This window comes from Calidris pugnax, unplaced genomic scaffold (assembly GCF_001431845.1).
Source record: "Calidris pugnax isolate Ruff unplaced genomic scaffold, ASM143184v1 scaffold171, whole genome shotgun sequence".
In the NCBI taxonomy this organism is placed as follows: domain Eukaryota; kingdom Metazoa; phylum Chordata; class Aves; order Charadriiformes; family Scolopacidae; genus Calidris; species Calidris pugnax.
In genome coordinates, this window is record NW_015091064.1 from 1,435,219 (window position 1) to 1,459,069 (window position 23,851).

General features: G+C 46.2%; 2 protein-coding genes across 4 annotated transcripts; both read right to left on the reverse strand.

Annotated features, from left to right (window-relative positions):
• Positions 1-5,794: 5,794 nt before the first annotated feature.
• ADI1 (acireductone dioxygenase 1) lies at positions 5,795-14,514 on the reverse strand. Of its 2 annotated transcripts, none has more exons than XM_014956777.1 (4): positions 14,052-14,514; positions 11,032-11,151; positions 9,287-9,466; positions 5,795-7,250 (listed from the first exon to the last, which is right to left on the reverse strand). In XM_014956777.1, exons 1-4 carry the CDS (start codon positions 14,142-14,144, stop codon positions 7,128-7,130), a joined length of 516 nt encoding a protein of 171 aa, XP_014812263.1. In that variant the 5' UTR covers positions 14,145-14,514; the 3' UTR covers positions 5,795-7,127. The 2 variants fall into 2 exon arrangements, with proteins under 2 accessions (XP_014812263.1, XP_014812262.1); XM_014956776.1 differs by lacking the exon at positions 14,052-14,514 and adding an exon at positions 11,998-12,171.
• A 196-nt stretch (positions 14,515-14,710) lies between these two features.
• On the reverse strand, positions 14,711-22,034 carry RNASEH1 (ribonuclease H1). 2 transcript variants are annotated; one of them, XM_014956775.1, is made up of 8 exons: positions 21,878-22,034; positions 21,658-21,767; positions 20,993-21,187; positions 20,334-20,433; positions 19,818-19,872; positions 18,604-18,688; positions 15,875-15,999; positions 14,711-15,157 (listed from the first exon to the last, which is right to left on the reverse strand). In XM_014956775.1, exons 1-8 carry the CDS (start codon positions 21,985-21,987, stop codon positions 15,071-15,073), a joined length of 867 nt encoding a protein of 288 aa, XP_014812261.1. In that variant the 5' UTR covers positions 21,988-22,034; the 3' UTR covers positions 14,711-15,070. The 2 variants fall into 2 exon arrangements, with proteins under 2 accessions (XP_014812261.1, XP_014812260.1); XM_014956774.1 differs by having other exon boundaries at positions 14,713-15,157; positions 20,993-21,190.
• Positions 22,035-23,851: the final 1,817 nt, after the last annotated feature.

The window sequence follows — 23,851 nt, forward strand, 5'->3', positions numbered from 1 at the left end:
CACTGTTTGCAGAGCAGGGTGTGAGCAAGTACTGCAGCTGCTGGTGCACACTCCAGTGGCAGGCAGCAGGATGGGGCCCCAGCAGCCAAACCTGGCCACCCCTTCGTGTCCCCTTGCTACAGCATCACCAGGAACAGCTTCCACCTTTCCAACAAGTCAGCTTTAAGTTGCCTGAATCACTTGGAAAAAAAAAAAATAAAAAAAAACCTGAGGGTGGACCCAACTCAAATTCTCCAGGCTGAAATGCCTGTGGTGACAGTGCACGCCGGAGCCAGGAGCACGGCTTGGCTGCTCCGGGCTGTGTCGAGGACCAAAGGTGATCCCAGAGGCACGGAGTGCACCCAGCCCAATTTTCTACCAGGCAAAGCGGCTCACCGCCAGGCACAGCAGTGATTTACTGCTCAAGCAGCACAGAAGGCAGTGAAACGGAGGGGCACCTTTCAAAACCAGCGCGGGTATCTCAGAGGGAACTGCAGAGGGGGGAGCCAGCATTGAAAAAGCTCCACAGCTGCCTTAATCGCTCGGTTTTTTCCCCAAGCATTTTGGTTTTCAAAGTTTTGCTTCTTGTCTTATCTGGGTACTTATACAGTTAATAAAAAAAATGAGAGCTAGTGGTTCAGCTGCATAAACCAGGGTTTTCAAACTGCAGGTATAGATAGCAGAGTACCTTTTTGCTAACCCAGAAAATGTGAAGTCACAATGAGTGCAGCAGATCAGATCCAATCTGGATCTTTGAGCCAGGAATATTTAAGTTGTAACACTAATTCATCCCCCAGTGAATTGCTATGTTTATTTAGCTTCAGGAAATAGAAGACAACTGGCAGTGACCCTGTTTTGGGGAGAGGAGAAGAAATCTGGGAATTTCTATTGTTTTCGCAGGGAAGACTCCCAAAAAGATGATGTCATTTTTGAGCATAGCACAGGTCAGGTGCACAGCCTCAGCCAGACATCTCAACCCATGATTTGGCTGCTAGAGATATTCTTCAAAGCAGTGTTCAGCTGCCACCTCAGCCTTTACGTGCGGTGGCATCTGCTGGCTGATACTCAACCATCGCCTTTGTCAGGAAACCGTTCTCTCCCATAAACTCCTCGTTCAAGCTTAATCCTGGCGTCAGAAACCAGGCAGGAGAGCACCGGTTCTGCCAGCGGGACCCCATGCTCCCAGTGCAGCATTTCATACGTGTCAAGTGCAGCATTTTATACGTGCAAAGCCCCTGCCCTCGGCAGCTCGGGGCGAGACACTCCCCGCCAACAGCAATTCCCTTTCCTAACATCGCCCATTTGTGGGCATCCCCACGCGCCTGGTGTGGGTGTTATCAGATCACTGCCAAAACGTCTTTGCAGTTAGGACACCCAGCCAAAGACACTCGGCCCCGGACATGAAACAAGGGAGGCAGCATCACAGATTGTGCAGACACCTGCATTGCCCGCCGAATTTATTAAAAATCCCACTGACCATCCACGGTTCACTTTGAGCCTACTCACAGGAAAGCACTCTCAAGGTGGTAATAACTGAGAGACTGAGGTATATGCCACCGGGGAAAAGTTTGAATTAAAGCGGAAAATAACACATAGATGCCAAAAAAGCTACCTTCAAACCCCTCAATTCAATACCATTTCTCCTACCTTTGTTTTTTTTTAACTCTAATCCTGGAGGAGTTGAAATATTCCCCTTGCCTGAGTTAACGCTGCCAACGTGATGCTGCTGGAACCACTTACATAAATTTTCATACTACATCAATGCACTGAGATTTTCCACTAGATGCAGTAAAACAGACTCATGTTTTTGGACCAAAAATCGATTTCACTTTGCACTTTTAGGTATGTGGTATATGGGGAAAAAAAAAATAAAAGAAAAAAACAAACACTAGAAAAAATTGCCATGAAAATAAACCATGTTTTTCATCTGAAGGAACGGCATGTTCTGCCTCCCTTCTCTCCACTCTCTGGAGTGTTTTCTATTAATATTAACAATTTTTTCTGCCCAGCTGTTTCCTCCCAGTGTAATCTCCCATGTAATCTCTTCACAGGTGTAGAATCTTTATACCCGCCCCAAATTGCTTTTTTCCTGGCTGGCAAAAAAAAAAAAAAAAAAAAACCCACTTTCAGAAAAAACCTGATGAACGATCTTCAGCAGGGGGATCGTGTGTTATTGTTGACAGCCGGGAGATGGGAGCTGCTCGGGGTGTATATATTCCTCCAGAGAGGCAACAAAACAAGGTGGTTCAGTCCCGCTTCCCAGGTCACATCCCACATCAGCGAGCTGCTGGAAGCAATCGCAGCGGGCAGCCGCTCTCCCGCCCAGCCCTCATCATCCCTCCACACTGTAAATCTCTCCCCAAGAGTGTTACCTGCTCTCCCTTCCCAGTCGCTCCCCGGCTCTGTTCTGGGTTGGCTGCGCTGTGATGGGGTCCCCGAGAGCCCACGCCGCTGCCTCTGCTTCTCCTTTTGCAGGGAGAGGTATCCAACTGGAGAGGCCCATCGGAGGAACGAGCAGTCTCACCTTGACTTCTGTTAAAAAATTGAAAACAGAAGCAGAGAGAAGATGTGTTCGATTGGATACCCGGGACTGATACCAGCACCAGGAGAAAACAGTGATTTTACTTTACATTCAGAAACACAATTTTCTGCGGCATGTAAGTCAAAGGAATAAAACTTGCCACAGGCAGTAACTGTCATTTATTCCTGCAGCTGAACCTCGAGAAATCCCCTATGTTTATTCTGGGACCAGGATGCCCCTGTGTGCTGTATAAGAGGACACTGGAGTGCTCCTTCCAGGCAAGTGGCACACAAATCCCTGAACCCACGAGGCAGGTGAGAGGCCCCAGCACCCCCGCGTCGCTGGCTATTGCTGAACTTCCCATTTGCCAGTAACACCCATCTGCCAGCCAGGCTTATGAACCACTGCACAAAAGCCAGCAAAGGCTGAACGGAGCCCTGGGTGGGCTTGCACTTCACAAGCGTGGCTTGTGCCTGCACCCCCTGCCACTAACTGAGCCCCCAGTGGCCGAAAGGTGGGCCAGCTGTGTCTCTGCATCTCACCCAGCTTGCAACCCAGGACCGTAAAGCAGGAAACACATGCCTTTCTTATTCATCCTTTCCAGCTGTTAGGATAAAAGCTAGTACAATTCCACTTCAATATTGCCACTTTGTTTTCAGAAAGCCTTAATGAAATAAAGCATCCAGACCTCGTTAAACATAATGCAGCCACAAAGTGAGGAAAATGCTGTTGCCTGCTGAAGAAGGGCTGTGAGCACATCCATAGGGAAGAACAGTGGGGAAAGTTCAATTATCTACTGTCTGTCTGCTACATTAGGAAAACGCACAAAAGCCCAGGTTTCAACTTCTTTCTAGAGTCATGTTTATTCGGGAAACTGCAAGGCAGGAGCTTGCATTGTATGGGGCTGAACGGGGCACACAGCCAGCACAGAGCCCCTGCTCTCATCATCCATCCACTGAGGGCTGGAGCGAGCCGTGCCTCTGCCCAGCTGACATCACTCCTCACTGCAAACAGCAAATTCACTCCAAAACACTTGGGTGCCCACCACTGAGGAGCTGCATGTCCTGCCTAACCACCAGGCATTTACTGAAGACTGGACCAGTGTGTCCAAGTCTACCCTCCTCCACCTCCCAGCTAAGGAACCCGAGGCACACGCTCAGCGCTTTGTCCCAGGTTACAGCACGAGTCAGCAGCAGCACAAGGAATAAAAGCTGATTAACAATTAACAGTAACACCGCTGTTCAATGCGTCCTTAATGTCAGCGCAAGAAAAAAAATAAAAAAGCCCACACCCAAGTCAAAGTAATTTTATTAATAACTCACAAGAGCAAATTGCTGCATTTTGCTGAGAGAAAACCACAGCTTTATGTACCCGGGCAGAGCCAGGGAAGCTGCATACTAAAATGCCGATTATGCAAATTTCTCTTATGAACATTTTTAGACAAGAATGAAGCAAGGTTTATTTTCTTTAATTATGGCTGGCAAAAAAAAAAAAAAAAACAACCCACTTTCAGAAAGCAGCCTTTCAAAGACACCTACAGCACTAAAGGGCACGGACTCAAAAGCGATGAGAGTAAGACCCCCGCAGCCCCCGCCACCTCCCAGTGGCAGAATGCATTGTGCTATCAAAATGATGAACGATCTTCAGCAGGGGGATCGTGTGTTATTGTTGACAGCCGGGAGATGGGAGCTGCTCGGGGTGTATATATTCCTCCAGAGAGGCAACAAAACAAGGTGGTTCAGTCCCGCTTCCCAGGTCACATCCCACATCAGCGAGCTGCTGGAAGCAATCGCAGCGGGCAGCCGCTCTCCCGCCCAGCCCTCATCATCCCTCCACACTGTAAATCTCTCCCCAAGAGTGTTACCTGCTCTCCCTTCCCAGTCGCTCCCCGGCTCTGTTCTGCGCTGTGATGGGGTCCCCGAGAGCCCACGCCGCTGCCTCTGCTTCTCCTTTTGCAGGGAGAGGTATCCAACTGGAGAGGCCCATCGGAGGAACGAGCAGTCTCACCTTGACTTCTGTTAAAAAATTGAAAACAGAAGCAGAGAGAAGATGTGTTCGATTGGATACCCGGGACTGATACCAGCACCAGGAGAAAACAGTGATTTTACTTTACATTCAGAAACACAATTTTCTGCGGCATGTAAGTCAAAGGAATAAAACTTGCCACAGGCAGTAACTGTCATTTATTCCTGCAGCTGAACCTCGAGAAATCCCCTATGTTTATTCTGGGACCAGGATGCCCCTGTGTGCTGTATAAGAGGACACTGGAGTGCTCCTTCCAGGCAAGTGGCACACAAATCCCTGAACCCACGAGGCAGGTGAGAGGCCCCAGCACCCCCGCGTCGCTGGCTATTGCTGAACTTCCCATTTGCCAGTAACACCCATCTGCCAGACAGGCTTATGAACCACTGCACAAAAGCCAGCAAAGGCTGAACGGAGCCCTGGGTGGGCTTGCACTTCACAAGCGTGGCTTGTGCCTGCACCCCCTGCCACTAACTGAGCCCCCAGTGGCCGAAAGGTGGGCCAGCTGTGTCTCTGCATCTCACCCAGCTTGCAACCCAGGACCGTAAAGCAGGAAACACATGCCTTTCTTATTCATCCTTTCCAGCTGTTAGGATAAAAGCTAGTACAATTCCACTTCAATATTGCCACTTTGTTTTCAGAAAGCCTTAATGAAATAAAGCATCCAGACCTCGTTAAACATAATGCAGCCACAAAGTGAGGAAAATGCTGTTGCCTGCTGAAGAAGGGCTGTGAGCACATCCATAGGGAAGAACAGTGGGGAAAGTTCAATTATCTACTGTCTGTCTGCTACATTAGGAAAACGCACAAAAGCCCAGGTTTCAACTTCTTTCTAGAGTCATGTTTATTCGGGAAACTGCAAGGCAGGAGCTTGCATTGTATGGGGCTGAACGGGGCACACAGCCAGCACAGAGCCCCTGCTCTCATCATCCATCCACTGAGGGCTGGAGCGAGCCGTGCCTCTGCCCAGCTGACATCACTCCTCACTGCAAACAGCAAATTCACTCCAAAACACTTGGGTGCCCACCACTGAGGAGCTGCATGTCCTGCCTAACCACCAGGCATTTACTGAAGACTGGACCAGTGTGTCCAAGTCTACCCTCCTCCACCTCCCAGCTAAGGAACCCGAGGCACACGCTCAGCGCTTTGTCCCAGGTTACAGCACGAGTCAGCAGCAGCACAAGGAATAAAAGCTGATTAACAATTAACAGTAACACCGCTGTTCAATGCGTCCTTAATGTCAGCGCAAGAAAAAAAATAAAAAAGCCCACACCCAAGTCAAAGTAATTTTATTAATAACTCACAAGAGCAAATTGCTGCATTTTGCTGAGAGAAAACCACAGCTTTATGTACCCGGGCAGAGCCAGGGAAGCTGCATACTAAAATGCCGATTATGCAAATTTCTCTTATGAACATTTTTAGACAAGAATGAAGCAAGGTTTATTTTCTTTAATTAAAAACAGAATCCTACATAGTTCATTAGCATGGATTCAGAGCAGAATGAATATTAATGTAGCCCACCTCTCCCAATTCTACCTGCCAGAAATATCAAGGAAAAAAGGTTAGAAAATGGATTCCTCAGCAACTGTAAATGCAACTGGCTGAAGTCACTGCAAGGCTGCTGGCATCTTTGAAAGGTCACGGTGATCAGGGAAATCTTTTTGACTAGCAAAAAGGCAAATGATACTGCCACCTTCAAAAAGGTGAGAAAAGAGGATGTGGGGAACTACAGGCTGACCAGCCTGACTCCAGTCCCCAGGAAAATTATGGAATAAGCTATTATGAAAGCTGTTCAAGGCACATGAAACACCAGGTGATGGAGAACAACCAGGCAACGCTAATTTCCCAAGGGAGCATTCTGCCCAACCATCCTGCCTGCCACCGAGGAGGCAATGACAGGCTCCATGGCGGAGGGGAAACAGATGTCGTTCCCCTTGACCAGAGGGAGGCTTTCAGGAGCCCTGTATCCAGGCTGTGGATGAACAACAAGGCAGCTGGAAAAACTTCCGCACCATCGGGCTCAGAACAGTCAGTGGTTCAACTCTGTCAGGTGGTTACAAGTGACATTCCTCAGCAGTCAAAACTGGGGCAAATGATGTTGAACATCTTCCTTAGCAACATGGGGCGCAGAAAGCCCAGATAAGGACACTGCCTTGCCTATCTTGGAGAAGAGACAGCTTAGAGGAGACCTAACTGCAGTTTCCCACTACAGAAGGGACTGTGGAGAAGGCAGAGCCAGACTCTTCTCAGGCATTCAGTGAAAGGGCAAGAGACAACAACAGCAAGCTGCAATCAGGGAGATGGCCAGGAAGAAGAAACACTCGCCCATGGGAGCAGCTAAGTGCTGGAATGGGCGCCCAGACAGGTTGTGAAACCTCCACCACTGCAGGTTTCCAGACTTCAAGGTTTTGAGCAGCTTGGTCTAACTTTGCAGTTGGCCTGGTACTTCACAGAAGGTTGGACCAAATGACCTTTCAACCTAATTTTTTCTATGATTCTGTGATTCTAAGTGTAATCCAAATAGAAGTCTAATCAGTAAAAAGCCACCAGTCACATTTATTCTGGCAGGGTTCAGGCTGTTCCACCTCTCAGGTTTCAGATACCATTACTGTGCTGCTTCAGCCAAAAACTTCATATACTGTTTCCGAGCAGGAAAATCATCAGCCGGCCTGTTGTATGGTGTCCAGACAGGTTCTCCAACAAATAGCCTCATTGCCTTCACGTAATTCTGTCAAAGAATAAGAAGTCACAAGTAATTTAAGAGTTCCTTTCCATTAGATCTTAATTCTGATGATAATGGTTTCATTTGCACGTCTGCATCAATTTTTGAAACCATTTCAAGATGGACTGAAAGCTTCACATGTTCCAAAAAACTGTACCACTACGCTGTCGTTCCTGCTCCCTGCTACTGCAGTGGAAGATTTTGCACCTATGCAGTGATATATTTTGTCACAACCAGCATCTCCAGGTCAGGCAGAGACAGTACTTCTGCCCCTTTCAAAGAAAACAAAAAATATTCTGTCTTTCTTACACAAATTATTTTGCGCTGGGCCCGCAATACGGAGCAACGCAGCAAAGTGGGTGTCAAGAGGCCAGTCTTTTTTCAGTGGTGCCCAGTGACAGGACAAGAGGTAACAGGCACAAACTTGAACATGAGGAGTTCCATCTAAACATGATGAGGAACTTCTTCACTTTGAAGGTGGCAGAGCCCTGGAACAGGCTGCCCAGGGAGGTGGTGGAATCTCCATCTCTGGAGACATTCAAAACCTGCCTGGACACGTTCTTGTGCAGCCTGCTCTAGGAGGACCTCCTTTGGCAGGGGGGTTGGACTAGATGATCTCCAAAGGTCCCTTCCAACCCCATATGATTCTGTGATCTAATTCCTACTTGCTTAGTTAAATAACAGCAATCAGAATACTCAAGATGGCTATACAGTGCTTTTGAGGAATACCAGAGGCTTCAAAGTGAGAGCCATAAAAAGCTTGAATGGGAACTGCAAACACCAGCCAAAAAATAACACTAGGAGAAGTGAAAAGTCTCCAGATTCCAATGGGAAAAGCAACAGCCCCTGCCATCAGTTAACCAAAAGTATGCCAAGTGCAAAGGTCCAGCTGTGGCAGCAGAGAATGGGATTTTACATCCTGCAGAAGTGCCCAAACCACTGAGTTATGGGGAACTCTCCTGTCAACAATGCTACAGGTTTAGACCCTACCTATTTTGTAAACACTGCTCAGTGCTTATCGTGCACCCAGGTGCTCAGCAATGTCAAGAATAAAGTTAGGTACACAAAGAGCTGAGCTGCAAAATGCAAAGGTCTAGAAGCACCTGAAGACTTGACTTTGAAGATGGCACTTCTGTACTAAAGTTCCTGAAGTGGACAAACATTTAAGACTTCTTGTGGATTCAATCCTTGACATTTTGTCTATGTAAAGTAAAAGCCTTCAATGAGCAATGGTAGTTGATTCACTGTGGATCATCTCAAAATGCAAATACCAAAAGTCAAGTTTTTCACCAAAGCGGCAGATCTCTTTTTTACACGTACAATAACTGCTATCTGGACAGCCAACTCAAAATTACACCATTCTCAGAGATGGGATTTTGCCACACAGCAGTCATTTCCCCATTTTCCAGGGATAACGCTAAGGTTACAAACATATTTATAAAAGCCCACAAGGACAGACACACCGGTCAGGACTCTGTGTGCCAGTCTCACAATCCCACTGCCAAAAATACCCTCCAAAAGCAGGCCACCTCCTGTGGAGCCAGCATCAAGCCTAGCACACGCTAGCTGCAAGTAGTGGCTCTGGACTCTTAAATCCTTCTTTCCCTTGAAGGTGAATTTAGCACTTGCAAAAAACGCCACTGCCAGACACAGATACGCTGTGTCTATGCCTGTGAAGATACACAACAAGGCAGCACAGAAGGATCCATCTCCACCATCTCTACCTCAGCCAACAGTGGGGGCAATTGTGTGAGGGACAGCTGTAGGGCCCGGCTCTCACGCTGCTGTCACATAAGAGATGCTACAGATACCACGTGGCAGTGACTTGCAGTTACAGCTGAGGAGAGGAAGCTGGATTTGTGACCTGGAGATGAAAGGTTCAGCCGCTGTGAATTATTTAGTATTTTTCATATTCCTACTTCATATTTAATATGTTTTGCTAATGAACTGCAAGTCTCAGGGCATGTAGTTACTAATGTGATACTATATACACACTTGCATGGATTTGTCATTAAAATTTACGCTAATCTATAGCAACATACGTTCTCATCCAGTGTAAATCGGTGATATATGCCGGCAGGGAGGGTTATCATGTCTCCTTTTTCCATGGAAATCCGGATCCATTTGTCATCCTTGTCTCGAACATCAAAATAGCCAGATCCATCTAAGATGTAGCGAATTTCATCGTCTAGGTGTAAATGCTCTTCGTAAAACGTTTTTATCTAGGAACAGCAAGTATCTCTTAAAACTACTGATCACAGAAAAACCGCAAAGAAATCTGATAGAAACCTTTGTCTGCAAAGCAGACAAAGGCTTTCAAAGGGTAACTGCACAGTGATTTAACTAACAGATGAGACCAAGGAGGTTAAAACGGCCAATCCAGACAGCCAGCCCCTGTCTCAGCACACTTCTAAGCAGGCTGCTACATTTCCTTTAGAAGACAGGAATTTCTCTGGCAAGAAACAGCAGCTATGGCTGCACATAACCAGTCTCTCAACAACAGTAAAGCCTACACCCATCTGAGAGAGAGACAGGTAAAACTTCCCACTGAAGGATTTAGTCCTCGCGGTTGTTCAGTTTGGTCATTTCGTGCCTTTTTTTTTTCCCTGACATGCAAAAATAAAACACAGCTACAGATTATGTGTTCCCCCCTCTTTAACACTAGTATAGGGTTGAATTAGCCCCACAGGCTAATATAACTCCATGTGAAAATGCAGTTATTGCCAAACATGGCCCATCTATGGCAATCTGATGTAAAAACCATGTCATTCCTGCCCCCACACAGTGAGCCCCAGCTCCAGGCTCCCTCCTCCCAGGCAGCAGCAGCAATGGTTCTTTTATTTTCCAGAATGGTGAATCCTTTGTATACACAGCACAAAATAAAACATGTTTTAAAGGTTCAATTAACAGAGTCTGAGCAGGTTAGTGAGTGCACAGAGAGCAGTGCAATGCCAGGTACCATCACCTGCTGAGATCTGGGTGCTGTTTAGCCACGCTACTGCAGGTGTCCCTGAGCAGGTACTGATCCAGCGTGGCAAGGGGAGCAAAAGCCCACGTGCCCTGCCAATAACAGCCCATCTTTGTGTCAGACAGAGCCCATCCAGGCAACCTAAGTTACTACCTCATTCACCTTCGCATCAATTTAATACCAGTATAACACAACGGGCTTAAAACAAACTGGTAAATGGAAATTTAATGGAAATATGGAAGTGCCACTGGGTTGCTGTCCTCAGGCCAGAGCAGCACACCAGCACCCTGAAGCCAGGGGGAGGAAGCTCCTTCTAGGAGGCTGAGAGCCTTTTTAGCTGTTTTGAAATAGCCAAGGCACCAGCTTTCCAAGTTAAAAAAAAAAAATCTTGTATGGGGAATGTACCCCTCCCGATTCCACAAGGTTAACATTCACTTTGAAAAGACTTATTTTGCCAGCAGCCGTGAGGATGTTCCAGCCTTCAAAGCCCATGCCCAGCTGGCAACCGCCTGCCTTCCTCCTTGGGGAGGCTCTCCAAGGACAGGGCAGCATCGGTGGGGCTCTGCTGGTAGGAATCCTCATTTCAAAATGACACAGTGACGAGAACTATCCTTAAACCCTTTGAAGGCAGCCTACAGAAGCAAAAGGCTTTTTAAGTAATATCAAAACTGAATTTTTTAACGTTAAGGACTTCAGCACAGGAGGTATCTTACACCTGGAAATCTCCCCCCTGCTCAGGGCCGGGCAGCCGGCCGCACACTCCAGCGGCAGCCGAGACTTCACCTTGCAAAGCCTTCTCCAAAGCAAAGCCTCACGCACCTTCTCCTCATAGTTGGGGAGCTTGTCTTTGTGTATGGTTATGATATCCATCCAAGAATAATTTTCTGCTCTCCGAATCTCTTTCAGGCACGGATCAGTCTCATAGTTATCAGCATCCAACTACAAAAAATAAAAATAAAAATAGGGGCGGGGGGCAGAATGTATTCAGACACAATTGCTTAAGTTCAGAACACTCAGACAGAATCACTGAATCTTCTAGGTTGGAAGGGACCTTAAAGATCATCTTGTCCAACTGTCAACCTAACTGACAAAAATAGACACCCACACAACAAACAAGGAGCATCATCACTAAACCATACCTCCCAGCACTACATCACCCCGTCTTTTGAACACCTCCAGGGATGGTGCCTCAACCACCTCCCTGGGCAGCCCATTCCAATGTCTGATAACCCTTTCAGTGAAAAAATTTTTCCTAATATCCAGCCTGAACCTACCCTGGTGCAACTTGAGGCCATTTCCTCTTGTCCTGTCACCTGTGACTTGAGAAAAGAGACCGACCCCCATCTCTCTACACCCTCCTTTCAGGTAGTTGTAGAGAGCAATAAGCCCCCCCTCAGCCTCCTCTTGAAAAGCAATAAGGTCTCCCCTCAGCCTCCACAGAAAAGCCCGGGCTGTGGGGAGCGCGGTTGGAGAGGGGGTGGCTCCAGGGGTAGCTCTGGCAGCTGCCATGGCCACACAAGGCGTGCCAGCTCCATGACAGGAGCCTGTGCCCAGCCCGCGGCCCACACACCCGCCCGGCGCCCCTCCTGCCTCCCCCTTCCCGGGCTGGGCACCCCGGCCCGCACGGCCATGGCGGGGACCTGCCGCCAACCTCCCTGGGGGGAGCACCGCCCCGGTTCTGCCCGCCTCCCTCAGGCCTCTCCCCGCCCCGCCGGGTGTCCGGGCCGCCCTGAGGCGCTGCCGAGGCCTGCCCCCGTTCCCCCCCGCCGTCCCGCCGCCATGTACTTTTCGGTAGGCGACGCCGAGGCTGCGCAGCTGCTCCAGGCTGACGGGGCGGTTGGGCTGCAGGCGGTGCGGCGTCCGCTGGTCCTCCTGGGACTCGTCCATGTACCAGGCCTCCACCATGTCGCGGCCGGGCGCTGCGCTCCGCTGGGCCGGGCCGGGGCGGGCTGGGCGGGAGCGTCCCGCCCCGGCGGGGCTGGAGGGGGCCGGGGCGGGCAGCGGGAGAGGCCCCGCACCGCCAGCCTGTGGGGGGAGCCTGGAACGGCCGCCATTTGCAACTCGGCAACTGGGGCTGAGGGAGCTGTTAATTTAACCTACGGCTGTAGGTTAGCGCTTGGACTTGATCTTGGGAGTCTAAAGCACAAGTCTTATGAGGAACGGCTGAGGGAACCGGGGTTGTTCAACCTGGAGAAAAGGAGGCTGAGGGCAGACCTTCTTAATCTCTACAACTACCTGAAAGGAGGGTGTAGCAAGACGGGGATGAGTCTCTTCTCCCACCGAACAAGCAATAGGACAAGAAGAAACAGCCTCAAGTTGCACCAGGGGAGGTTTAGATTAGATATTGGGGAAAAAAATTCTTCACCGAAAGGGTTATCAAGCATTGGAGCAGGCTGCCCAGGGAAGTGGTGGAGTCACCATCCCTGGAGGTATTGAAGAGACAGACAGACATGGTGCTGAGGGGACATGGCTCAGTGGGTGCTGAGGGGACATGGTGCTGAGGGGACATGGCTCAGTGGTGGGTTTGTCAGCATTAGGTTGATGATCTTAAAAAAAAGGAAAATACAGTGCTAAGACTTGCTGCCATTCTGCTGAAAAAGCTTGTGTAACCTCCATCCCTGGAGATGCTCACATCCTGAGCGACCAGCTCTAGGGTAGACAAGACCCATAAAATTACAGCTAACCTGGTCTAATGCTGGTATTGTCCATATTTTTAGAAGCACATACAAGCCCACAGCTGCTAAATCAGTACTCTCCTACAGGTTCAGCTCCCCGAAAAGAATGACTCGAACAGCCAGCATCCTCTGTGGGTCCTTCAGCCCCTGTGAAATCCTGTTGAGCTGTTAGAAGTATTACTCGCTTTCCATCCTTTAATCAGCCTTAATCTTGTAACTTTCCTCTCAGCTGAATTTTAAGGGTAAGAATGATAAACATTGCCATCAAACTAACAAACTCTTTCCAATTAGATTTCCTATTATAATCATAGAATCATAGAATTGTCTAGGTTGGAAGGGGCCTTTAAGATCATCTAGGCCAACCATCAACCTAACTCTGATAAAAAGCCATCACTAAACCGTGTCACTAAGCACTATGTCAACCTGTCTTTCTAATACCTCCAGGGATGGTGCCTCAACCACTTCCCTGGGCAGCCCGTTCCAATGTTTAATAACCCTTTTAGTGTAAATTTTTTTCCTAATAACCGATCTACCTATTAGATTCAGGTAGTAATGATTTTGCCCACCATTATTTACACTTTTTTTCCAAAGCTGCTGCTTCAAAAATAATACAGATATCCATACAGGAGATAGAATCTACATGTTTCACTGGAGATGTAGGAGTGGCAGATTATTGAATGCTACCTCTTTAGCACATTGTTTGTCACACTGTTCTGCTTCAACTAGAGATCTGATCAGGGATGATGAGGTATTTTCCTTCAAGCCAAACTTCTATTAGGATAAATAAATAGATGGATAATTGTGTGCATATATACAAAGAAAGCAGAGGGGAAAATCTCATCAGTGCACTACCTTACTCCTAGGTGAGCTTCACTGTGCAGCTTTTGATGAAAGAAAAAAAAAATTCTCACTCGTCTATTAACTCCTGCCTAGCCAGTTTCCTCATTCTATCACAGTTCATGTGACTCAAAAGACTTAAGAGCTCGTACTTGGCCTCAACAAGGATATTATAATGCACGAGAACTATTAAGAAATCAAACTGCAGCAGCTCTGCCATTCTGTAGAGCAATTAGCAAATACCAAAATATTGGTGACTCTCAGCTTAAGCCCTACTATTCAATGGGATGAAGGCACCGCACAAAGAAGTTGACAAAGGTAACATACCAAACCTGTTTCGTCTTCCCATATAGATGCATAGAAAATAAAACTATGTTGATTACTGGTAATTACACTCGAATTCAAGTGCACATTAGCCATTCCATTAATCTTATCATTGACTGGAAAAAAAAAAAAAAGTCAAACACTTGACATCTGAAAGATCTGGACAAGCTGATCATCTTCTAGTTCCATTTCAGATAAAATGGCCAATTATTACCTCTGGGACAACACTGAAGAGGAACTAACAATGCTAATGAGAACCAGTATGCAGAAAAAACCATACTTAATGGAAACAGGAAGCCAGAAACCAAGAGCTTGGGCATTAAGCAGTCAGAGAGAGGAGAATAGTAAAAATTCATGGTTCAGATTTTCCTGTGACCTGGCTTTTTAGTTTGTTCATGCTGCCTTGCAAAGTAACATTATAAAGAAATCTACAGATGGTGTACCTGACAAGACTGTGAGGCACAGGTGGGTGTTACAAGCCCATCTGCAGAGAGGTTACTGCTAGTGCCAGAGCACATTAATGGACACCTCAGTGTTAGGCCACTGACCTCTTACCAAACCAAACTATCCCAAAGTCCCCTTGCCCCCAGCTATTTTGGGCTGTTAATATATTTCTCTGTACAAAAAAATTAATTTATTTCACTAAAAGGAAAATACAGAACACTTAGGATAAAGATTTAATATTACTTCTTCAGAAGTCTGTCTTTACGGTGAATTCAGAAGTCTACATGACAGCTAAAAACACTGACCATGGCCCTTCAGTAAGATGGAGAAAAGCAAACATTCTGCATCATCAACTAAATACTGACTCGATTGTAAAAATAAAATAAAAAAAAAAACCACCACTATAGAAGAGAACTTGGTTGGTTTTTTCTCTCCCCAGAAGTTGGTATATGTTTAACGCTTCAGGCCAGAAAGAAGTACAGTTCAAAGTTCAAATCCAAAACAATTACAGCAGTTCAAGTTGTCACTCTGATGTTAGTCCTTTTCCTCCCACTGCAACAGTCTCTGGTCCCAGTACATCAGGACATTTGTTTACTAGCTCCTTCTCTTGCTAGTCTATCAGCTTCTTCATTTCCTTGGAAGCCAGCATGGCCCGGAATATGCATCTGTTTGGACAAAAGTACCAGAGCGTTAGATATGCAAGAAATAAAGAAAAAAGCACATGCATGCAATTCAATCACGCAGTACCCTTTCATTCATAGTAGGGTAGCACCTCCTCAGAGGCTCTCTCCTTACACTTAATCCTTCTGGGTTCTTCCCAGGAATGCCCATGGTCCGCCTTCCTCTAGGAAGTCTTGCTAAATTGTGAAAATCATCTTTACAAGAACTAGCAAACTGGGTGAGGACCACCTAACCTAGCCTTTCAGAACTGCAGCAGCTTAAAAAGTTCTGAAAAGCAAAACCAGAAACTGAGCTAAAAGACAGTTACATTTTAAGCTTAGGCTTCCACGAACATAAGTTTCCTCTACTAACAATACTGACAAACTAAAAATAATTATTGCAGGCATTTTCTAAGTAGTAACAAGAGACAGCAAACAAATAAGTAATATATTGGTTCCAAGAGCCTAGGTTCTATTACTTATTCGCTTTAAATAAAACAAGCAGTTTCTCTGTATGTTTTTACAGAGTGACTTTTTTGGAGGAAAAGATGTATAGATTTTTAACGTATAAACCACATATTTAATTTTTCAATAATAAGCAATGAAAGAAATGTTTGTACATTTTAACATATAATAATATGTTTTATAAAATTCTTAGTTATGGTGAAGTTTTTACAAGAAGCGCAGTTAAGGTATCATTAAGAATAAAAATGAGGTGCTTACCCACTGAATTTCTATGCCTTTTGATAGATTATCAAGTCTTTCAAAATCTTCTTTATTTATTACACTTGCTCCTGAACTTGTTCTCCAGCCATTTGTTTTCCAGTTGTCAACCCAACTCGTAATACCTATGCAAATACCATAACAATGCTATTAAAGAAGCAAGCAAGGATCAAGATGGAACAAACAGCCTTTTAATAAGACATTAACTCTGTACAAAGTCTCAGGATAAGACATTGGAGATAGAAGACACTCTCGTTTGGTTCTTTACAACTGTCTTTCAGGATTGTATTTTTCCATTATTACTTGAATTACCTGAATTACCATTTTCCTGAATAGATATTTAATCTAAAGACTACGATCTTATATACAAATTACACACAAAGTTACAACATGAACTTCAAATAAACTGAAGCTAAGGATTAGCTTGATAGTACAGTCAGCCAGAACAATCCTACAGCTTTAATTCTTTTGAGAAGTTGGGAAGACACAATGCAGAGGAAAAACTGATGGCCACCTGACTTAACAGCTTCTCCACACTAAACAGAATCCTTCAGAGAAAGACCACATAAGATTTCCACAGAACAAGGTCTAACATTCTGGCTGTCCCTTGCTGGCCAGAAAATTTACCATATTACTCCTTAAATAAGAATTTCAAATTTTATTTTCTTTTTAAGTATCTTTGCTAGTGTTGACAATGTAAGACATCCTTACTACTTTCACGACAAACAGACACGAACCAGAGAATCGCCAACCTGACATGCAAAACCTCCTAGAAAGCAAACTAAACAACATCCATTTCTACTTAATCACAAGCCTCTTTCTCTGGTATTTTAAAATGTAACTCCTACACATTTACAAAATAGCTTTGATTCAACAAGAGTGGAACTTGCACCTCAGCGACTCAGCAAGAGCAAACTGCAAGCAAAACCAGAGACTAAGATACTGCACCTGAAGATTATTCTTCTCCTCCCTCATACTTATGTGTCATACCTAAGATTAACAGGATTTTTATCCAACAGCAACTTTTTGTCCTTCATAACACCAGTTTCACAGACAAGATGGTATAGACTTTTCTCCTACAAAGTAATGAACTGCAAAGATGTTTCTGTGCTCCTTAATATTTTGAACTTGCTTCTTGCAACAAATTCTGAACTTGGATTCTACTGATCATCATGCAACACCCAGTCCTGAAGAGTAGAGACTCTTGCTTTTACTCTTCCTTCTTTCAGAATGCTTCTGGCAGAGATTGAAAAAAACAACAAAAAATCCACCAAACCACAGCCAACAAACACACACATTCTGCTCCTTTAGGAAATGATATACCTAATCTTTTGGGGAAAATAAGCTACTCGAAGGAGAGATTTATGAGATCCTCCTTAGGGAGAAGCAATGGAAAACTCCTTTAAGTTGTTTCTTAATATTTACTGTCCCTTCTTCAATTTACAAACTAGAATCAGGAGGATAAAGCACCAGCCCTTAACACTTTTCACTTCTGGATGGAACCTCTTTCATGCACATGCAAGCTAATGGAATTTGAAACAAGCAGCAAGTGACAGCTCCAACAGCTCCTTCCTTGCCTAGCAGTCACTTGTTCCCACTCAGTAGCTTTCTGTCCTAAGATATTGCTACTTAAGGCGACACTGGAAATTTTTCAAGGTAAGTTTTGTTTTACTTCCAAACATGAACCACCTGAAAAAGGAGAGAAGTGATACTCTTCCTTCCTATTCCCCCACTTTCAGGTATCAGGGAGAGGTTCTGGAAAGCACAGTGACTTTTTTGGAGGAACAGATATAAAGATTTTTAACATATAAACCATTTATTTGCTTTTTTAGTAACAAGCAATGAAACAAATAATTACTTTCAACATCAGCATTCAATTATAGGAAGTCATCCTAAGAACAGGATAATCACACCCACCCACTCCAAAACAAAATAAACAAACAAATCACTGAAGTGTGAAAGAGCAACATTTAATTTTTCTGTCAACAGTTCCAGAAGTTTTTGCTTAGAATTATTTAAAAAAAAAAACCAAAAACAGAACAACCCAAAAGTGATCCAGAAACAGCTAACGCATGTACTCTTTCTGTAAAAGTCAGAGATACAAAGAAGAAATATTTAGGCAGTTCAGAAGTATCAAAGGAGGAAGATCTGTGGGAAAGGGCAAGAGTTATTAAGAGATTAAGTCCTACTGGCTACTTCATGTGGCATTTGTAGGCAATAAAGTATTTTCCAAATCTTTGGACGAAGGTGAAACCTCAAATACACACTCTGAGTCTTCTATTCTAGCCTGAGAGTTTGGAAGTAAAAAGGAAACTTGAATATGCTCCACATTTGTGTATTAGGGCAGGCTCTCCAATCCAAACAAAACAAAACCGAACCCTGCAGGATCACAACTCCCGAGTACTTTCCTGAGCACATCCTTAACCGAGTACACACGAACAACATTTATCCTACACTGAACAGTGAATGCCTTAAGATAGAAATCCTTTAGTTACTCCTGTCATTCTTTACCGTAACAGGCACCTTCTCTCTATTTGTATTTCATGTGGTTACCAACCAATCCCTACAATATCCTGAAGTCTTTCCCCAAGCATTCATGACTATTGAAATCATGCATTTTCTTCCTTATACTCCTCCTCTCAGGCCAGAGTATGTTCTGCAGGCCTTATGTAGTGAAAACATGTGCAGCATGTCTTTATGAATCAGGAAAACTAAAATCATTAACTTACCGTTAATAGTGAACTTGCTGTCAGTGTAGATAATTAGTTTCTTGATGTTTTGACTTTTTGCTTGCTCTATTGCTTTGCAGGCTGCCTTAAGAACATTTCAACAGAATCACAGTTCAGAACAGTGTTTTGAACACATGCAATCAAATAACCCAAGTACCTGATGCTAACACAGAACTACAAAGACTATTACTGCAATCTCTCTGTCAATGAGTATCAACATGCTTCGGAACAGAGGTTTCCAAAATTATGCATGCAGATGACTGCTTAATGCATCAAGCATTAAGGAAGCCACTTAGGTTTCACTGGCAAAAAAAAAAAACCACAAACATTCTGATGCTTAATCTGTACTGTAGGAGCAGCTCTGCCCAATTTCCTATCAAAGCCTCTACCAACTGCACATCATGTTTTAGACATTTTCTCCATAACTTCGGGAAGCAAAGATTCATACCAGTTTGAACAGTCTGGAAACCCTAAAAGGTTGGTTTTGGGTTTTTTTTGTTGGGTTTTTTTTGGCACTGAAATATAGTAACAGGGAGAAGTGGTTGAGTCTGGATATAGAGCTGAAAAACTGTTAGTGACAAGTTTGACCCTGGCACATCACCATCATCTCTGTTTGTCCCTCGCTACAATGAACTTGCTGTACTTTTTAAGCAGATCAATTCCCCATTTCAGTTCATCTCCAAACACACAGTGCAGGATAGCAGCAGTACCAGAATTAAGAATGAGGCGAGAAGGGAAGACTAAATCTGACGTTGCCAACAGAAGTTTACCTCAGAAGTAACAGAAGTTACTCCTGAGAGCCTAGAATTGTTTGTTGTATTTATCTAGGGAATATGATACTCTGATCCTATCAAAATAAGAAGTCAATTCTCCTCTTAAGCACTTCTCAGCAGCCCTCATCCCAAGGTCTGAGACATCCACATTAAAAATGCAACGAATACTATACAGATTCAGGCTTTCCTAATGCAGGGCTGTAACCTATACTTGGCCAAATGATATTTGGGAACTCCCAAGGTGAATTACTCCTTGTTCAAAAAAAATAAGGATCGATAGAACTTGAAGAGAACGATTCATTTCCAGTCATAACTCCTGGTATTTTGTGCACTTCCCCCACAGCTCCATAACCGGTTTCTGAAGGCCGGAGCTGAAACAGTCACGAGTAGCATATACCACAGTCCAACATGCAGAAGCATTTTAGGACATTTACTACTTACATGTATTTCAGCTCTTTGATTTGTCTGCCGTCCAGGAAGTCTTTCACTGGTATTTCTGTGTTCAAGAAATGTATAGTAAATTAATCACCCCAAACATTCAGTGGTGTACAATGACTACATATTAGAAAAATAAATACAAGAATGCTAACTTTGTTTCTATAAAAGAGGATGAATGGAGACTCTAACTTGACCTGCATAGTGCAAGCTGCACATATGGACCTGCCAACAATGTGCAGTTTCTTTTGTTATTTTCTGTGCACACCAATTTTAAAACTGTCTACATCACTTTAATTATAGCTTCAGCCCCTAAAAGTATTATTTCCAAGCCGATTTTCCCCACATTCTTAACTCCTAGAGAAGTCAATTTCTCTTTTCCCTTCAGTAACTCCCTAGTCTCATAGCACTGTCATTAAGAGTCTCTATAGCAGGGTTTCATGTTCAAAAGGAGACTGGCATTGTAAAATACACAGAAACAAACAGCACCTATTTAAAAAAAGAATCCACCCAGCTACTTACAAAGGGTGGCCTGGTCCCCAGTAGACACCTATTCCAGCACGTGCCCTGTTACGTCCGTTACCTGAGCAACAACCATCTGTATAAACGACTGCAAAGTCACCTACAAAAGAATCACCAAAAGCAGAAGTTCAAGCTCTCCTTCAAGGACGTAGTCTCTCCGAGCAGAAAGAAATGTCTGCCAGCAGATTAATCCTCCAAAATTCCATCCCCAGAGAGCCCTTCAAAATGTTAACTAGAGAAGCCATGAAAATCAGTAATGCAGAACACCAGAAGTCCAACTGCAGCTTCACACCCTCGCTGCTCCTAAATCAGTCAGCTTCAAGAAGCATCTCTGCCTCACGTTCCATATTCTTACTACTAACTTTAAAACTTCCCAGCTACATCTGTATTTAAGTAGTCCGTAATCTAGACACACATAAAAACACACTTATAATGACCAGATTAAGCTATACAATGACACCAGTTAAAGGCAATTAATACTACACTGAAAGACAATGTGAACAAATATCACATGATTCCATTTTAAAAAGAAACAACATTACACAGGGCCTGGTGCTGCCATACACAAATGTCCCTAAAGCTTTCCCATAATTACACTGGTTATTTATGAAAGAGTACAAAGAACTCAGAAGAAATACAGGAATAATGAAAAAGCTTACCCATATATGAAAATTTATCTTCACTGACTGTTGGCGCTGAGTACACTTCTTCATGTTTCACACGCTTTGCAACGTGTTCTTCGTTTGTAGACTGTTCGTAGGGCCTTTTGCACGTATTGCAACACAAGACATTTATTTCTGGTTCCTCTCCCTGGCTTCTGTTTTCCTGTGTTACAGCTGGAGGACCGTGTGCCACTTCCAAAAAAAAAAAAAAAAAAAAGAAGAAGTTCAACTCTATACAAGAGCAAATCTCATTTGAAACAACTGCTTCTGAAGACAACAGTTGTTATCACCTATCAGCAATGCTAGCCTGTTAAACTGATACCACCCCAAGCTACTAGGCAAAACACGTTACACTATACACCGGTCGCTCTTGATCAGACAGCAGCGGAGACACGCCCTGAGGCCGGACAGGGCACAGGCCATGCCCTCCAAGCGCCCACAGACACGCTCCCACCGCGCAGACAAACCCATGGCAGTGCCCGGAGAGCCGCGGCACCCGGCCCGGCGTCCCCGGGTTACCAGGCCTCCGCCGGAGGAGGCAGAGGATGAGAAACCCCAAGCTGCCACCCCCAGTTAGGCCAGAAGCCGCACTGTTTACACAGTCAGTGGGCGGGCTGTGTCACAGCGCGGCCTCCCCCTACCCCAGGCGGAGGACGAGCTACCTGCCGCTCCGGGCTGCTGCTGCCGCACGAAGGCCCAGGCGTCCTTCTCGGTGGCGAACTTCTTGAAGCTGGCGGAGGGGAACTTATTCACTTGCTCCTGACACTCCGCCCTGCAACACAGGGGGCGGGGGGGTGAGGCTGGCCCGGGGGGGGGGTGAGGCTGGCCCGGGGCCGGTTCCCCCACACACACCCCTCGCCTCAGCGCGGCCGCGGCCCTTACCAGGTGCGGTAGACACCCGCCCGCCGGCCCTTGCGCACCGCGTAGAACATGCCGCCGCCCTTGGAGACAAAACAGGAGTGACTGAGCACCGCCACCAGCCACCGCAACATGGCGCAGCCCCGCCGCCATCTGCATCCGCCCGCCCGCCCCTCTCCCCTCCGCCCCGGGCGGGCTGCCACCACCACACCCCGCTCCCACCGCCGCCGCCGCCGGGCCCCCGCCACCGCGCGTGCGCCCCGCCCCGCCCCTTCCCGCGCACGCGCGGCGGGAGCTGCCCCCTACGGGCCGCCAGAGGGGCCGAAAGGGCTGGAAAAGCCCAGGGGGTTGGGGGGCTGTGTTTTGCCCCGCTGATACCTGAGGCAGGTGTTACGTAGCTTATAAACGGTTAAACCGGAGAGAGTCTTATTTTGGAAAAGAAACGTAGCGATTGCAGTCACCGTCCCCAAGGGTTACAAGGACTCGGTGAGATAAGAAAGGGTGTCTGCAGCCCTGAGAACATGGTGACCTGAGAGGGGTGCAATAAACATGGACACCCTCTGACGAACAGGTGGCAACAGGGAGATCATTAGTTTTAACGAGCAATTAAGCAGTTAGAGTGTTTTGCCAGCGTGAAAAGTGAGCCGAAGGACAGGTGAAGAAGATGAAGATTGAGAGGGAAACGACCCTCACTCAAAATGAGGACAGCCAGAAGGCACAACTACACATGCCCAAATATGTTATAATGCCCAACATGTTATAATATCTAAATGAACTCTCAAAAATGTAATGAATATGCTAATGTTTTCATGCAATTACATTGAATATGTATCCCTGTTGTGTGTAAATTTGACATCATCATTGGTGTGCACAATGGGAGGAGCTATCCCCTGTGCCTGCTTTCTAAACTTTGAATTGAGTCTTAGAAAGTTTTATCTGCCCGTTTGCGGTAACGCCACAATAGCTCTATCTTAAAAGCCATCCAAATCAGGTGGGAGGGGGGCACGGGATTTGCGAGGGCACAGCAGTTCACATAAACCCCTCACACTGAAGGCCCCAGGGGTGAAGTCTCTTGGGTGCCCTCTTCCCTGGCAGCCCTCATGGCTGTCCCCCTCCTGCCATCACCGCCGGCAGCCTCTCAGCCCCTAAGAAGTTGTTAAAACACATGGGAATAGCGTATGTGGAACTACAAGCTGAAGTCGGTTGCTCTCAGGGTTGCTCAGGGCACGTGAGCAGAGCAGCAGGGCTCTGCACAGCTCTCCTGCAGCCAGCCGAGAGCTGCACACCTGCCCCAGAGCAGGGCCTTCCCCTCAGCACGGACCTTCTCTGAATTGGCCAACGGGGAAACGGTGCGGCCAGGATCTGGCCTGGGGTACAGAGACCCAGCAGGGCAAGGCTTTAGCTCCGCTTCAGAGGCACAGCCAGCCCAAGCACCCCGATCAGCAGGCAGGCCGCTTCTTTCAAAACTAGAGCACGGCTTGTTCTTTTTAGCAGGGCGCAAAGGGAAGCGATAACTGTGCCATCCTTGTTATATACCAACACAATACGCAACAAAAACCACATCCAGTAATGAGAGAATACACGGAGCCCAAGACTCTTGTATCTTGAGTTGGTACCTTGAACGCAGCTGAAGACTCATGTGTTATTTCCAGCCTAATGACAGTTTAGTAACCGATTGCTGTGACGTTTGTCTCAGCAGAGGCGGCCGAGAGGCCCTGTTTATAAGAAAGCAAAGCCCAGGCAGGCACCTGAGCTGGCAGGGCCACTGCCCGCCCTCTCTGGTTGTCAGCAGGCTCCTTAGCCTGGCTTTTGGCATAACAGCGCAGAGCGGGCCCTTCTTCCTCTCTCGCTGTCGCCGGGAGAGGGGTAGCGCCGGGATGGCCGCCCGCTCCTGCAGGCCCGCCCCCCCCCACCTGCGCATGCGCTCCGCCGCGGAGTCTGCCCCCCTCCCCCCCTCGCCGGCAGCTGGTGATGACGCCACTGGCGGGCGCCGCGCCA

Bases quoted from the DNA above. Each gene is read 5' to 3' on its own strand.
- RNASEH1 (XM_014956774.1), bottom strand. From the start codon at position 21,987: ATGTTGCGGTGGCTGGTGGCGGTGCTCAGTCACTCCTGTTTTGTCTCC. The intron at 20,434-20,992 runs GTAAGCTTTTTC...ATTCTTTTGTAG, and splicing joins AGATAAATTTTCATATATGG to GTGACTTTGCAGTCGTTTAT. The intron at 19,873-20,333 runs GTAAGTAGCTGG...TCTTGAACACAG, and splicing joins TGGGGACCAGGCCACCCTTT to AAATACCAGTGAAAGACTTC.
- ADI1 (XM_014956776.1), bottom strand. From the start codon at position 12,117: ATGGTGGAGGCCTGGTACATGGACGAGTCCCAGGAGGACCAGCGGACG. The intron at 9,467-11,031 runs GTGCGTGAGGCT...TGCTGTTCCTAG, and splicing joins TCCCCAACTATGAGGAGAAG to ATAAAAACGTTTTACGAAGA. The intron at 7,251-9,286 runs GTATGTTGCTAT...ATTCTTTGACAG, and splicing joins GATTTACACTGGATGAGAAC to AATTACGTGAAGGCAATGAG.